The sequence below is a fragment of the Neovison vison genome, chromosome 5 (assembly GCF_020171115.1).
Source record: "Neovison vison isolate M4711 chromosome 5, ASM_NN_V1, whole genome shotgun sequence".
NCBI lineage: Eukaryota > Metazoa > Chordata > Mammalia > Carnivora > Mustelidae > Neogale > Neogale vison.
Window position 1 is genome coordinate 35,325,057 of NC_058095.1, and position 16,878 is coordinate 35,341,934.

The 16,878-nt window shown below is 45.9% G+C and overlaps 1 protein-coding gene across 1 annotated transcript; it reads left to right on the plus strand.

The window, feature by feature from the left end:
* Positions 1-417: 417 nt before the first annotated feature.
* C5H17orf64 (chromosome 5 C17orf64 homolog) lies at positions 418-9,635 on the plus strand. The gene is made up of 6 exons (XM_044250503.1): positions 418-483; positions 1,687-1,788; positions 2,053-2,228; positions 2,666-2,765; positions 6,487-6,682; positions 9,367-9,635. Exons 1-6 carry the CDS (start codon positions 433-435, stop codon positions 9,450-9,452), a joined length of 711 nt encoding a protein of 236 aa, XP_044106438.1. The 5' UTR covers positions 418-432; the 3' UTR covers positions 9,453-9,635.
* The last annotated feature ends 7,243 nt before the right edge of the window (positions 9,636-16,878 follow it).

Here is a 16,878-nt window from a genome sequence, read left to right on the forward strand (position 1 = left end):
CGGTGTAACTGAGGAGTCATAAGTGAAACACACGCAGGAAAATCACTTCAAAGGTCTTACCAGGGGTCACAATCACCGGCATCTCCCGAGAGAAGGGGTTCCAGCCCCTCCTGGCCCGTGGGGAGCTCTGACAAAGTCCTGGGTCTACCCAGCTCATCTTGCTCGCTTCCCGAATTCCATTCCCAGTTGAAGGAGGTGGCTGGTGGCCACCCCCATCCATTCCCAGTTGAAGGAGGTGGCTGGTGGCCACCCCCAAGAACAAGGGCATGGGAGGGGGAGGGGAGCTGTGTTGGCGGTTGCCATGGTTTTGGCTCTGAGTTCTGGAGCCAACCTGCTCACTCCCTGAGACACTCAGGTCACAGAAGCAGTAGGTCAGAAGCTTGAGGGGACAGAAGGAGCATCACTCTGGAGGCCACCAGAGCACCTGTTGAGATGGAGGCCTCAGATGGGCAAGGGGCTGAAGGGGACAAGCCACCAAAGAAGGTGAAATGGGGCTAGGGAGGTGAGGGAAGGAAGAAAGGAGGGTCCTTGAGGGGCTGGTCTTGGAAAGCAGAGAACATGAAATTCAGGGAAGAAAAGAAGAAGAAAAAATGGTGATGTATGAGCTAGCAGGAGACCAAAGGAACAAGAGGTTAATTCATTCAAACAGATGTTTATCGAAGACATATATTCAGGGCAAGATGACTGTTGGTTGTGTAGACACAAGTGCTTGTATGTGTGTGTGCGTGTATGTGTGTACACCTGCGTTATGGTCTGCGTGCTTGGTTGTGTGGTGTGAGTGGTGTGTTTACGGAGTCGATCTGCCCAAGTCCCCTCGCTCTGGGGCCCAGAGAAGCCCAGGTTTCATACTCATTCTGTTTGCCTTCCTCCCTTTCCCTGGTCTCTGCCTTCAGAGTGGTCTGGGTCTGGGTCTTCCTTGCTCCCCCTGAACACAGGCAGGAATTAATCCTCACTTTTCTGAGAGGATTTTGCAAAGTCAGGTGCAAACTCTACTGTGTCAGTCTAATCCTGTGCTCTGACTTCAAGTATTATTTTACAGCTACTTAATTAAGGCAGGCTCTTAATTAATTTTCAGGTTTTCTGGGGTTTTTTGTTTTTTGGCCCCACATTTCCTATCAGAAAGCTCCTTCTCATTACCATCACCATCACCATCACGTGCTTTTCCAAGTACCAACACACCACTCACACCACACAACCAAGCACATTACTGTGGCTTGACGCTAAAGTTTAGAGGCAGGCCTAGGACTTAGGTGTTCAGTAAATGTTCGCAGAATGAAAGAGTGAATGACTCCCTGCTCATTCCCCCAAGGTGTCCCTTCAATCTCTTGGTGCCTCAAAGTATTCTCGTCTATAACCAGGAATAATGATAGCTCACCTCACAGAATTTGTGTGAGAATAAAATGAGTTCATGTTTATCAAGTGCTTTGCAAAAGTAGCTACAATACTGTGCTCTAAAGATTATAAAAGAAATGGGTAGGGCATTCTAGGTTTTCTAAGCAGGGATCTTCACAGATGGGTTTCTTTGTTGAGGGCTTCCTTGCCTCCAGGCTGGGCCAGGAAAGAGGTCCTAGGGAAAACGGAGAAGGGCTTTGGCTGGAATTTGGACCACTGGTTGTCTCGCACTGGCCCCCTGAGAAGCACGCATCTAAACCCCCCAGCTGACTGCTGCCCCCTGCCTCCTCCTAGGTGACAGATGAACCCTGCTTAGAGAAGAGCTCTGGCACCACCTCCACTGGGGACTCACTTATACGCCATGCCAAGGGCCTGGGCCAGGACACCTTCAAAATAGTGAGTAAGGAACTCTGTCCCTCCTACAGGCTGGGAGACCTGAGTCAGAAATTGGCAGGTCTCAGACCCATACTTACTCAGACCCATACTTTCTGTCCCACTTGTCACGGTCTTGGCAAGGAAGTGGGGTAAGACCTTGACAAGAGCCTCCTTACTTAACCCACTTAACACTTCCTGGCCCATAATGGTTGCTGGTTGCTTGGGGCTGCCCATCTGCCTCTTCTTTTCTTCTATGGTCCCTCACATCACCTGTTGCCTCCACAGTGTAAAGAATATCTAAGGCCACTAAAGAAGTTTCTGCGAAAGTTGCACCTGCCCAGTGACCTTCCCCAGAAGAAGAAGCTAAAGTACATGAAGCAGAGCCTGCTGGTCCTAGGGGACCACATCAACACTTTTCTGCAGCACTACTGCCGAACCTGGGAGATCAAGCACTGGAGGAAGTAGGGCAGCCTCCTTGTCCTTCCCACTATACCCATTCCTGGGCCCCGCCAATTCAAGGACACACCTCAGTCAACTCCCAGAGTACTTCATCTTTATGTGAAAGAGTGAGGATCCTGGAGCAAGCTTGGTGAAGAAGGGGTGGAGAGAAGAGGGTCCTCTAGTTATTCAGGGCAGAGCTGATTCACACAGCTTGCCCACACAGTGGACAAAGAACTCTCTTGACCCTGTGATTGAACAACTGCTGTGTGGTGTGGGTGTCCAGCACCAGGATGGGGAGTTCAAGGTTTAGCAAATCTTCAGCTCTCCACGTCCCCGACCAAACCCAAGGAGGCAGCACATGGTCCGTTTCTCCCTGGGTGGATCCTGGACACAAGACAGACGCTGAAGGGAGAGGGCCTGTGCTCTGCCTCCCTCAGCCTTGGTTTCTCCCCCGCAGGATGCTCTGGCGATTTGTTTCTCTATTCTCAGAATTGGAGGCGAAACAACTTCGCAGGCTCTACAAGTACACCAAGAGCAACCAGACAGCGAAGTTCCTGGTGAGGCGCTCAGGAAAGCTCCTCCCGGGCCCAGCTGAGGGTTGGCTGGTGTGTTCTTGGATTTTGGGGGGGAGGCCTGGGGCTGAGGGGGCCCTTTCATACTGCCAGCAACCCTTGACTTGTTTCCACCCTCACTGCCTCAGGAAGACCCCCACAGGGGGCAAAGGGGCTGAAGAGGGCAGAGGCTTGGCTTCAATTTCTTGGTAGCTCTCCACACCCACACTCTGAGGTGGACAGGTGCAGGGACATTCCTGAGGAGCTTTGGGTGGGGATGGTGGAGGCCAGACAGAGAGGCTCAGCCAGCTTGGGGAAGGCTCAAATCACTATTGACAGAAGCTGGCCTGGCTTTGCTCAGAAACAGTGACTCTCAAACATTTTTGACTCAAGTCATGTTCACCCTCTTAAAAACCTAGTGAGAAGCCCAAAAATCATTTATGTAGGTTATAGCTATTGATATTTGCCCTATTAGAAATTAAAACTAAAGAAAAAACTTCAAAATATGTACTCACTAATCCATTTTAAAAGAAAAACAAGGACCCTCTTACATTTTGACATAAATAGTTTTTACAAGAAATATCTATATTTTCCAAAACAAAACAAAAATGTAGTAAGAAGAGTAGCATTGTCTGACGTTTTCGCCAATCTCTTTAGTGTCTGACTTAACAGAAAACAGATGCTTTTGCAGTCTCTTGTGATATGTGATTTGGTTGCAGTACATGAAGAAAACTCAGCCTGGGATGCCTGGGTGGCTCAGTCAGTTGAGCATCTGCCCTCAGTTCAGGTTATGATCCCAGGGTCCTGGGATCTAGCCCCGCATCTGGCTCACTGCTCAGTGGGGAGCCTGCTTTGCCCTCCGCCTGCTTCTCCCTTTATTGTGTGCTCTCTCTCTCTCTGAAAAATCTTAAAAAAGAAGAAGAAGGAGAAAGAGAAGGAGAAGAAAAAAGCCCAGCCTGTACCAACATAGAGTTAGAGAAGAGAGTATTTTACTAACATTTTTAGATAGTTGTGGATATTCTTCTTTGATACCACACCAAAATCCAACAAGTGGCAGCTACTTAGTAGCAATATGGAATCTGAAACCTATCAATAAATGTTTTAAAATATAAATATATATCCTTTTAGGTTTACAGAAAATTTGGGTAGAAAGTACAGAGATTTCCAGTATGCTAACCCCTCCTGCTTCCCTCGCTATTAGCGCCTTGCATTAGAGGGGTATGTTTATTACCATCATTGGGCCAGTATTGACACATTATTTAGGACACACTATTAACTAAATAATGTCCATAGTTTACATTAGGGCCCACTCTTTGTGTTGTGCATCTATAGATTCTTTTTTTCTGAAGATTTTATTTATTTACTTATTTAATTTTATTTAATATCAATTATTTTATTTATTTATTTATTTTATTTATTTATCTCTCTATTTGAGAGAGAGAGAGATACAGAGATAGAGAGCATAAGCAGGGAGCAGAGGGAGAAGCTCTCCTTCAAGCAGGGAGCCTAACGCAGGGCTCCATCCCAGGATCCTGGGATCATGATCTGAGCCAAAGGCCAACTCTTAACTGAGTCACCCAGGCGCTCCCGATAGGTTTTGACGATTGCATACTGATCTGTGCCCACCGTTACAGTATACTACAGAATAGTTTCACTGGCTTAAAAACTGCTCCAGTAGTCATCCCTCCATCATTTCCTCCAAACTCCTGGCAACCATTGATTTTTTTTTTTTTAACTGTCTCAATGGTTTTGCCTTTTCCAGCATGTCCTACAGTTGGAATCGTACAGTATGTGGCTTCCTCAGATTTGCATCAATGACCTTTTCACACTGGGTTCATTAGAATCCATTGGTTTCTCTCCTGCACTTTGAGTAGGCCCCACTTTTCAGGGGGTCAGCGAGGTTAAAATATTTTGTGTCCCCAGGAGTTCACAGAGCACCGTTTGAGAATCACGTGTTCAAAATAAGAATCAAGTTTCTACGTGCCAGGCGCTTTATTTTCCCTCCTGTCATCCTCAAAAGCAATCCTACCTGGTAATTACAAGTAGTGTCCACAGTGTGTAAATGAAGAGGCCAAGCTCTTTACAAGAGCTGTAAAGTAACATGATCCAGACCACACAGCAAGTGAAGGGAAAAGCTGGGTTCAAAGGTACACTGGCTCAGAGGAAAGCCCTGCTCTAACTGCAGCTCCCCACTCTAGCTACCTGGCTTTAACCAAATACAATTTCCTTCTTAATAGCCGCAAACATGAACATGAATGGGTGGATCCTTTCAGGGACTCTGAATATGAGGTGTTGACATTTTAGTGATTTCTGGATTTCACTGGCCAGGAAAATTTCAAAAGATATTTTTAGGCTCTCAATTTTAATTTTGCCAAGGACTTTAAAACAAATACCATAGTTTCATTAAAAACAAATAAGACGCTATAACTCTAGGTTGAGGGACACATGAAAGATGCTTCACATCACTCACCTCAGGGAAATAGGAAAACGACAACGAGGTGCACCTCAGACCCGTCAGAATGGCTAAAATTAACAACACAGGAAACAACAGGTGCTGATGAGGATGTGAAGAAAAAGGAACCATCGTGCACAGTTGGGAAGGGAAACTGGTGCAGCCACTGTGGAAAACAGTATGGAGGTTCCTCTAAAAGTTAAACATACTACCTTGTGACCCAGCAATTGCACGACGACTAGGTATTTACCCAAAGGAAACAAAATGATTTGAAGGGGCTCGTGCACCCCGATGTTTACAGCAGCATTATCAACAATAGCCAAATTATGCAAAAAGCCCAAATGTCCATTGACTGATAAATGGATAAAGATGTGATATATATATATGATAAGATCACCCATCAAAAAGAAGGAAATCTTGCCATTTGCCGTGGCATGGATGGAGCTAGAGTGCATTATGCTAAGCGAAGTCAGTCAGTCACAGAAAGAAAAACACCATCTGATTTCACTCACGTGGAATTTAAGGAACAAAACAGATAAACACAGGGAAAGGGGAAAAAAGAGGGAAGCAAACCATAAGAGACTCTTAACTATGGAGAACTCTTAAATACAGAGATACAGAGAACTATAGCCGCTGAGGGGTACTGGAGGAGAGAAAGGTGGGGGACAGGCCAGATGGGTGATTGGGATTAAGGAGGACACTTGTGATGAGCACTGGGTGTTATACGGAAGTGACGAATCACTAAATCCTACCAGGGAAACCATTTTTTTTTTAAGATTTTATTTATTGATTTGATAGAGATCACAAGTAGGCAGAGAGGCAGGCAGAGCGAGAGGGGGAAGCAGGCTCCCTGCTGAACAGAGAGCTCGATGCGGAGCTCGATCCCAGGACCCTGAGATCATTACCACCTGAGCCAAAGGCAGAGGCTTTAACCCACTGAGCCATCCAGACACCCCGAAACCATTATTTTTTATGCTATATTAACTAGAATTTAAATAAAAAGTTGAAGCAAATAAAGACACTATATTTCACTCTAAATAGAGGAGGAGGACTTATATTAAAGAACCACCCAGGAAGGAACTGTTGGCAGCCTGGCCTCAGTGTCCGCAGGGTCCTGCCTCTCCCCACTCTGTGACTCATTCCTCCAGCTGGCAAGGCAGGGGGTGAGGGGCGGCCAGACCTCAGTAGTTTCCTCTCTCACGGGCAGGGCTGGGGCTCTGGAAGGTGGGGGCCGCTCTCCTCCACACCCTCCTCAACGTTATGTGCCCATTGCAGGTGGCGTTCTGCCCCTTGGACGCGCCGGAGAGCTCCTTGCTGGCCGACCAGGAAGACAGTCTGCCCAAACTCTGCAGTGCCTGGGGCCTGCACAGCAACATCAGTGGCATGAAGGAGAGGCTGTCCAAGATGCAAGCCCCTGGCCCAGAGGCCTCCCTGCTCGGGGAGCCCACATCCGGGGCCCAGGGCGGGGCAGGTAATGCCTACAGGGTTGGGGGCCTGCCTGGAGGAGGGACCTCCGAGGCTGGGCTGCAACTGGGGATGCTTATCCTAGGAAGTTTGAAGTGTAGAGATAAGTGTAAAAGGGGAGAGAGGAAAATCACCCATCCCCCAAGGCCCTGACCGGTCAAGAGTTTGATGTGTTTCCCTCAGCGTTCTGCAGGACGTCCCTCTGGGGGTCTCATGATACATACTGTTTTGGATCCTGAATGTTTCAGGGAACAGTCTGAATGAAGCCACTCGCCCATAGGACTAAAAGCAGACAGCTTTCTAGCAGTCAGGGGTGGGGACTCCCAGGAAGGGTCCAAGCAGAGGCAGGAAGCCTGCTCTTGGTGTCGGGTGGGGTATGGCTTAAGGGACAGGTTCATTCCCACAGTGGGGAGAAAGTCGAGTCAGATGGCCTGAGAATGGCCTTGCCAGCAGCCTTGGTCTCTGCCACGACTGCCCTGCTTGGGCCTCTGGACAGGGGCTCTTCAGTGAGGCATCCCAGCCAAGGTTGGAACCTATGAAGGTCCCTCCTTTTGCACAGAGGAACAAAGCCACTTACCATTCCCGCTTCTGTATCTGACTTCTGGGACCACAGTTAGCTGTTCTTGCTTCGCTACTGGGGGAGAAAGTGAAGGCAAACAGGGTGGTGTAGGAGCTCATGGTGTGGTCCTAAATTGACCCCAGGTGCTGCTCTGAGGGTCAGGCTAGCTGGGAGTGATGTAGGCCTGCGCCGCTCAAGGGGACTTGTCCACGAGTCACAGCTGCCCTGAGTGGAAGAGCAGGAGGGAAAACGGGGCAGGGACAGTAGGTGTGAGTCAAGAAATTACCGAGGCTCAGAACCCTGTCTGGGCTCCATGAAGGCCCTTTGTCCTGGTGCCTAGAGTTTAAACTGAGGAAGCAAAATACACAACGAATTGTCTATTTTTCATTGTGAAATGAAGGCCAGCCCATTATCAAGGCCACAGCAGTTCATGAATCACATAAGGAAAGTGAGCTCTGGGCTTTGGGGCTTACCTTTTCCCAAACCAGTGCTTGGTATCTCTTCATTTCACCTAACCCTAACCCCTGCAACAACCTCAGGAGATGGGTATTATCCCCCTTTCACAATGAGCCATTTACAAATTTACAGTTTACAGATGAGCCATCCGAGGCCATAGGGCAAAGGGTAGGACAAGGCTAGTTGGAGGAGGTAACTCTGGGACAGGCTTTAAAGAAAGGCAAGAGGAGGAGAGGAGGAGGGATAAGGGAGGGAAAGAGAGGGAGGAAAGGTGTGTGCAGAGGTGAGGGGCGATGAGCAGATAGTCTGGGCCTGGAGGTGAATGAAAGAGCAGGTTAGAGAAGTGCAGGACAGGGGCGTAATAGGAAAAAACCTTGGATGGTGGGTTAAGAACGTTGACTTTCACGGAATTCTTAAAATAACATTTTGTTCTTACAAACATAAGCAGAGCATGGAAAGTAAGTAATACCAATAGGCAAAAACAAGAAAATGTAGACATATATTGTCCTCACTACTGCTAGCACTTTCCAAATGTTTTTTATACACATAAATTCACGTATTTTAGCCAAATGAGACCTCACTGCATATAGGATTTTGACTGGAACTTGCTTTTTTCAGTTAGTTAGGTCAGCATTCCATGTCAATGTTTTCATCTAATGGTTGGATTAAGTACTTCTTATTCACATTTTCCCAGTAGCCCAAGACATTTTTTTTTAAAAGATTTTATTTATTTATTTGACAGACAGAGATCTACAAGTAGGCAGAGAGACAGGGAGAGAGAGAGAGGAGGAGGCAGGCTCCCTGCTGAGCAGAGAGCCCCATGCGGGGCTCGATCCCAAGACCCTGGGATCATGACCCAAGCCGAAGGCAGAGGCTTTAACCCACTGAGCCACCCAGGCGCCCCAGCCCAAGACATTTTTTGCAACGATTTCCCACTCCTGCGTTTGCACCTGGTCACATCTCTTCCATCTCTTTGAACCCAACAAAATCCCCCTTTTCACAATCTGACTTGTTGAAGAGATCAGGCCATTGTTCTGCAGAATGTTCCACTTTTGACTCTTGTTACTTCCTTTTGGCATTTTTTAAAAGCTTGCTCCTCTGTGCATAAACAGGACTTTAGATCGAAAGTCCTGATGAAGTCCCGTTCACCATTTGTTTTCCTGGGATACAGACAAGGTTGTGTTCTTCACATTGTGTTACATGACAAAGCCCATGCTGTCTGGAGGGCCCGCCATGAAGGGGCTTTGATCAATCAATCACTCAGTCCATTTGTGATATTAAAGGTAACCTTCATGGTGTTTCTTTGGCACCATGTTCAAAAGTCAGTTTTTAAGTAAAAAGCTGGCAGTGGGGTTCACAAATAGGCCGGCAGCCAAGTCGTGGGAACTGGGGCCTGAAAGCTGGGGAGGGCTGAGAGTCAAGCAACATGGTCTAGTCCTGACTCTGCCCCTCACTTGCCTAGGGCTTTGGGCAGGGTGGGCTCTGTGCTTGGGTGAGATCCCTCATCTGTAAATCGGGGTGACACCATCTTCCCCTGCCACAGGATTTCTGTGAGAAATCTGTGAGGAAGGGGCAGAAGCTGCAAGTGAAGATAAGATTTTGTCGTTCTTTCCCTCCAAGTTACAGACTGAGATTCTCTGTGATATTATCAGGACTGTGTCACCTTCCCTTTTCAGGTTCTCTAAGGAAACTTCCTCAAAAAACAAAACTCAGAAGGAAGAGGATTGAGGAAGCCCCCGAGACTCCAGAGACCTGCGCGTGAGAACAGCCAGCCAGGCCGGGGTGCGGGGCCAGCTTGTCCTGGCTCCCAGAGCACTTTGTCTTGTCTTCAACACCTCTGCACCCTGGGGGCTGGGGGCCAAGGAGGGGAAAGAAGAAAACTGTCTGTCAAAAGGATGTTCAGATCTTAGTTATGTCTAAATGGGGTGGGGAAATAAACATCCTTAAGACAGTTCCACCGTACTTGATTTTTTTTTTTTTAAGATTTTATTTATTTATTTGACAGAGAGATCACAAGCAGGCAGAGAGGCAGAGAGAGAGGAGGAAGCAGGCTCCCCGCTGAGCAGAGAGCCCGATGCGGGACTCGATCCCAGGACCCTGAGATCATGACCTGAGCCGAAGGCAGCGGCTCAACCCACTGAGCCACCCAGGCGCCCCAAGACTGTTCCACTGTACTTGATTAACAGTTATTCATTCATTCATTCATTCATTTTTAATTTATTAAAAGAATATTTGCCAGATACTTTCTGGGCGGCAGGTGCTCCACGTGAGCACAGATAAATAATAGGCGATGGCTTGCATCATGGCCATCCATCACCATCTAGTGTGGGAGACATACAAGGAGAGCGGTTACACTGGGTTGAGGCCGGTATCAAAGGAGTGATGCGTGCCAGGGAGGGCGCAGTAGGGAGGGGAGCGGGCCTGGAGTGAGAGAGGGAGAATTCTGGCAGCCTGCCCCTATCTTCCGCCCTTGGTCTTCTGTTTTACTGGGTGGCCCGTGGAGTGGGGAGGCGACTGGCAGTGGAATGAGCTGGTGTGACCTGGTGCCTGGGGAGAGATTCTGCTGCCCCCTCCCCCACCACATGCAAAATGCACGGGAGGGAGAAGCCAGAGAGCCAAAAAGAAACCACATCAGTAGTTGCAGCTAGTGGTCAAAATAAGCAGCTGCCTACGAAATTCGGACCCCTGGTGTGTTGGTTGCCCTCTTGTGGTCTACTTATTGTTTAAGACAGTAAAACGAAACAACAAAAAACAGTTGCCAATATTACATTCCACATTAAAAACAACAAACCGCAACAGATTTCTGGCTTTTCACGACTTGCCACGCGTGGGTGTGCCTTCCCACGAAGGGAATGGGGCTGTGGCTGAGCTGCAGTGGCTCAGGTTTCCCAGATGCTCTTTCTGGTTCACCACAGTCCCCACCTCTCCCTATTGCCTCATGCAGTGGCCTTGTTCCTCCAATTATATCGCCTCTGACCCGTTTTGCTTTTCATTTTTGCTACCCTGGGGATATACAAAGACAGTGAAGATGTGTGTAGAGCGGGGAGGTGTGAATCTGTGACATTATGTAGGGTAAAATGGACAGGTTTTGGTGACAGAGGTGAGAGATAAAGGAGGAGGAGGAAGTGAAAATGGTACTTGCTTCTGGCTGGAAAGACTATGTAGATGGTGGTCAGCTCCAAGGAGGGGAAGCATTTTCCACAAGCACAGGAGAGTCCGAACGCTGCCTGAGGCAACAGTGTATGGTGTCCATATGTACATGACCCTTTCTCCTCCCCTCAATTCGTATTCAGGAGTGAGTATCATCACAGTGTCTACGTGTCAAAATGAATATCAATCTAGACTTGAAGAACAAGTACTCAGAAGCAAAAAGAGGGAAAGAAGGTCCCGGCTCTCTCTTTGGTCCTCACACTCATTGCCTCCCAGAAGTGGCGAGGTGCGAGTATAGGCTTGGGGGTTGGCCTCGTTCCAGGGCCCCTGACGGTTCTGACAAAGCAAGGATTTGCCAGAGAAGAGTGAGCAGGCTGGAGGGTGTCCCTGATGATGGAGGGCCTCTCCAATTCTTTCCACTCCTGAGCGGTTTCACTGACAAGGTCCCAGGGAAAGGACCGGTTTGCTCTGGGAACACAAAACAGAGAACGTGTCCCTGTGTGTGATGCAGCACCGCCACCTAGAGGAAGGATGGGATTCTACAGCCTTATTCTTCCAACCGAGGCCGGTCGTGTGCGGAGGCTCAGACACGGGGAAGGAGGGGAACTATACCGCCTGGGGACCAGCAGAAAGGCAAAATAGGCAAGTCTTGGTCTTAACTCTTTCCTCAAATTTAGTAGGATCTCAGGATTCCAAAGAACAAGATCACAGGACATTGCTTCACTCAAAACCCTCCAATAGAACAAAAGTGTTTGTTTTGTTTTTTAAAGATTTCATTTATTTATTTGACAGAGAGAGAGGACAAGCAGGTGGAGCAGCAGGAAGAGGGAGAAACAGGCTCCCTGCTGAGCATGCAGTTCATGGAGCTCAATCCCCCAGCTGGGATCATGACCTGAACTGAAGGCAGATGCTTGGTCGACTGAGCCATCCAGGTGCCCCAATCACAGAGGATTTGGGGGGCAGTGAAAGTGAAAATACTCAGTGTGATACTACAATGGTGGATACATGTCATTATACATGTGTCCAAATCCATAAAATGAGCAACATCAAGAGTGAGCCCTAGTGTAAACAGTGGACTCTGGGTGATGGCGTGTCCTCGTACACTTTGGTAGGGGGTGTGGATAATAAGGGAGGCTGTGCATGTGTCGGGACGGTGGTGTATGGGAAATCTCCTGAGTCTTCTGATCAAATTTGCTGTGAACCTAAAACTGCTCTAAAAAATATTAAGGGGTGCCCCGGTGTCTCAGTCAGGTAAGTGTCAGACTCTTAGTTTTGGCTCAGGGCATGATCTCAGGGGTGAGCGATTGAGCCAGTATAGGGCTCTGCCCTCAGTGGAGAGTCTGCCTGAGATTCTTTCCCTCTTCCATCCCCTCACCCTCAAATAAATAAATAAATAAATACCAAAACAAAGATATTTCTGCCCTCCAAGAGTTCTTCATTTCATGTAGACTAAAAGCCAAAGATTTTACAAGGACCTACAAGACCTACTATGATCTATCCCCCATAGTCCATTCTGTTACCTGTCTGAGCTCATTCTTGCTTTTCTCATACTTGACAATTACACTCCTGCTTCAGGACCTTTTCACTGGCTGTTTCCCGTCTGGAATGTTCTTTCCCAAGATACCCAGTTGGCTATTGCCTTCAAATCTCTGTTCAAATGCCACCTTCTGGTGTGCCTCTGTGGCTCAGTTGGTTAATGTGTCTTCCTTTGGCTCAGGTCATGATCTCTAGGTCCTGGGATTGACCCTCACATCTGGCTTCCTGATCATTGGGGAGTCTGCTTCTCTCTCCCCCTCTGCCTCTCCTCTTCACTTACACACACTCTCTAATAAATCAAACTTTTTTTTAAAAAAGTCACCTTCTTGGTGTAGCCAGCATGTACCCTCATTTTAACTCCAACACCCACACACATTCTGAATATCCTTTATTCTGTTTTTGTTTTCCTGAGGCACTTATGTCTTTCAAATAGTATATAATTTAATGATTGTATTTCGTGTTTACTGATGCCATCCAACTAACATGTAAGTTCCACAGGGGCGGAACTTTCCAACTGTTTTGTTCATCACTGTGTCCCAAGCAATTACTACCTAGCCTGTATTAGGTACCTAATAAACATTTATAGAATGAATGAATGAACAAATGGACCAACCTAGAGTATTTAGTCCAACCACTCTGGTTCAGAGGGAAAAGTAGAGGCCCAAGAAGAAAAGCTGACTTCTCTGAGGTTGGGCAGAAAGTCAATGCCAGAACCAGGACTAGAACTCAAACTCAATGCCTCCTGGCTGGCATACTTCCCAAAAAACGTGACACATGCTCCACCCACCCTTGGCCAAAATGCTCATGCCCCATAAATAACCCACAACACTCAATGTGTTAGTTCTAGGATAGTTTGCATTGTCTTAGTTAAGATATCTCCTATCCAAAGCATGACTCTCTAAGCTGGACTTGGGAACACCAGGAGCAGGTAGTTGGGGAAGGCTATTTGGAGGTGGAGTGTCCACGTGGGAACCCCCAATTATACCTTGGCCTGTGGTGCCTTAGCGGGTAGTCCCATATAGGGACTCCCACTGTAGGGAGTGTAGGGTATAGGGCTCTTCACCAAGAGCCAGGCTAGGCAGCCCTCAAGGAAGGCCCCCTCCCTTAGAGAACATGGATATTTTCCCTGAAGTCTTCCTTAACGCAACTTAGAGCTGGTACAGCTGAACTGAAAATACCGAATTTCCAGATCTCCTGGCTGCAGTGCTTCTGTGTTTTGACTTTATGATTTTTCCTTTGTGAATACAGACATTTTCTATTTTTGTGTAGTTATCAGTCTTTCCTTTAATGGTTTCTTTATGACTTGGAAAGGTTTCCCCCACTCAGAGAATATTTAAAATCGTGTCTTTCCTTGTAGCACTAGGGTTTCAATTTTTACATTTAAATCTTTGGTCTATCTGAAATGTATTTTGGTATAAGTCGTATAATAAGAATCCAACATATTTTTTTTCAGATGGCTAAACAGTTGTCCTTGCACGTGTGGGAGTGTATTTATAGTATATACCATATAGGAAAAAAAAAAACCAACCATCTTTCTTACACTGATTTGAAATGTCACTCTTATGATACATTAAATTCCCGACTTATTTGTGCCTTTTCTGAACGTTCTCTTCTGGTCCTTTGATCTGTGTCCATGTAGACTTTTTTAAAAAAGATTATTTATTTATTTATTTGACAGAGAGATCACAAGTAGGCAGAGAGGCAGGCAGAGAGAGGAAGGGAAGCAGGCTCCCCGCTGAGCAGAGAACCCGATGTGGGGCTCGATCCCAGGACCCTGAGATCATAACCTGAGCCGAAGGCAGAGGCTTTAACCCACTGAGCCACCCAGGTGCCCCTCCATGTAGAATTTTAATGAAAAAGGAGAAAAATATACTACTATAAGAAAATAGTACATGATAAGGGGCACCTGGTTGGCTCAGTTGGTAGGGTAGGACTCTTGATTTTTAAAAAATATTCATTCATTCATTCAATCTCTACACCCAACTTTTTTTTTTTAAAGATTTTATTTATTTATTTGACAGAGAGAAATCACAAGTAGGCAGAGAGGCAGGCAGAGAGAGAGAGAGGAGGAAGCAGGCTCCCTGCTGAGCAGAGAGCCCGACTCGGGACTCGATCCCAGGACTCTGAGATCATGACCTGAGCCGAAGGCAGCGGCTTAACCCACTGAGCCACCCAGGCGCCCCTCTACACCCAACTTGAACTCACAAGCCCAAGATCAAGAGTTCCACACTGTACAGACTGAGCCAGTCAGGTGCCCCTAATCCATTTTGAATTTATTTTTGTGTCTGGTGAAAGGAAGTGGTCCAGTTTTCCCAACACCCTTTGTTGAAGATATGCCTTTTTCCCATTGGATATTCATTTCTCTTTGTCAAAGATTAACTGACCATATAATTGTGGGTTTATTTCTGGGTTTTCTATTCTATTCCACTGATCTGTGTCTATTTTTATGCCACTTTGTCATATAATGAGGCATCTGGAATTGTGATGCCTCCAGTTTTTTCTTTTTCTTTTTTTTTTTAAGATTTATTTATTTATTTATTTGACAGAGAGAAATCACAAGTAGAAGGAGAGGCAGGCAGAGAGAGAGAGAGGGAAGCAGGCCCCCTGCTGAGCAGAGAGCCCGATGCAGGACTCGAGCCCAGGACGCTGAGATCATGACCTGAGCCGAAGGCAGCGGCTTTAACCCACTGAGCCACCCAGGCGCCCCCAGTTTTGTTTTTCAAGATTGCTTTAGTCAAAGCAGTCGAGGTCTTTTGTGGTTCCATACAAATTTTAGGGTTCTTTGTTTCAGCTCTGTGAAAATTGTTATTTTATTTTCATAGAGATTGCATTAAGTCTGTGGATTCCTTTGGGTAGTATAGACATTTTAATAGTATTTGTTCTTCCAACCTAAGAGTATGGAATGTTTTTCCCATTTTTTAAATAAAGATTTTATTTTATTTATTTGACAGAGAGAGATAACAAGTAGGTAGAGAGGCAGAGACAGAGAGGAGGAAGCAGGCTCCCCGCTGAGCAGAGAGACTGATGCAGGACTCGATCCCAGGACCCTGAGATCATGACCTGAGCCGAAGGCAGCGGCTTAACCCACTGAGCCACCCAGGCGCCCTGTTTTTTCCATTTTTAATTAAGAAATTAATTTTATGTTTTTCCATGTCTTTGTGTCATCTTCAATTCCTTTCATTAGTGTTCTACAGTTTTCACAATACAGGTCTTTCACCTCTTTGGTTAAATTTATTTCTAGTCCTAGAAATAAATAATCAATAGATTTTTAATCTATTAATCAATAGAATCTAATAATCTATAATCTAATTATATAGATTTAGTTATATAGAGCCTATATAATTAATCTAATAATCAATAGAAAAATCAATAGATTTTTGTACATTGATTTTCTATCCTACAACTTCACTGAATTATCAGTTCTAGTAGTTTTTTTTTTTTTTTTTGTAGGGTCTTTAGGGTTTTCTTTTTATTTATTTATTTATTTATTTATTTATTTATTTATGTATGTATGTATGTATCAGAGAGAGGGGGCGAGAGAGCAAGCACAGGCAGACAGAGTGGCAGGCAGAGGCAGAGGGAGAAGCAGGCTCCCTGCAGAGCAACGAGCCCGATGCGGGACTCGATCCCAGGACGCTGGGATCATGACCTGAGCCGAAGGCAGCTGCTTAACCAACTGAGCCACCCAGGCGTCCCTCTTTAGGGTTTTCTATATATAGTATCATGTCATCTGCAAATACTTCTTCCTCAAGAATTTGGATGCCTTTTCTTTCTTCTTGTTGTCTATGACTAGGACTTCTAGTACCATGTTAAATAAATGTGGTGAGGGTGGATAGCCTTGTCTTGTTCTTTACTTTAAGGGAAAAGCTCTGTTTTTCACCATTGGGCTTAATGTTGGTTATGGGTTTTTTCCTAAGTGGCCTTTATTGAGTTATGTTCCCTCTAGAACTACTCACTTTGCAGAGGTTTTTTTTTGTTGTTGTTTTTTAGTCAGGAATGGATGCTGTACTTTATCAAATGCTTTTTCTACATCTACTGAAATAATCATATGGTTTTTATCCTTTCTCTAATTGATATGATGTATCCTGTTGTTTTGCAAATATTAAGCTACCCTTGCAAGCTACCCTGGGAATAAATCCCACTTGATTGTAGCAATTGATTTAAAATTTTTATTTATTTTTAAAATTTCTTTTCAGTGTACCAGAATTCATTGTTTATGTACCACACCCAGTGTTCCATGCAATATGAGCAATTGATTTTTAAATATATTGTTGGATTTGGCTTTTTGCACCTACATATATGAGAGATATTGGCTTGTAGTTCTTTTTTTGTGATGTCTCTATCTGGTTGATATCGGGGTGATACTGGCCTCATAGAATGAATTTGGAAGTTTTGCTTCCTCTTACATTGTCTGGAATAGTTTGAGAAGTTTGAGAAGAAGGGTTATTACCTCTTCTTTAAATGTTTGGTATAATTCACTTGTAAGGCCATCTGGTCCTGGA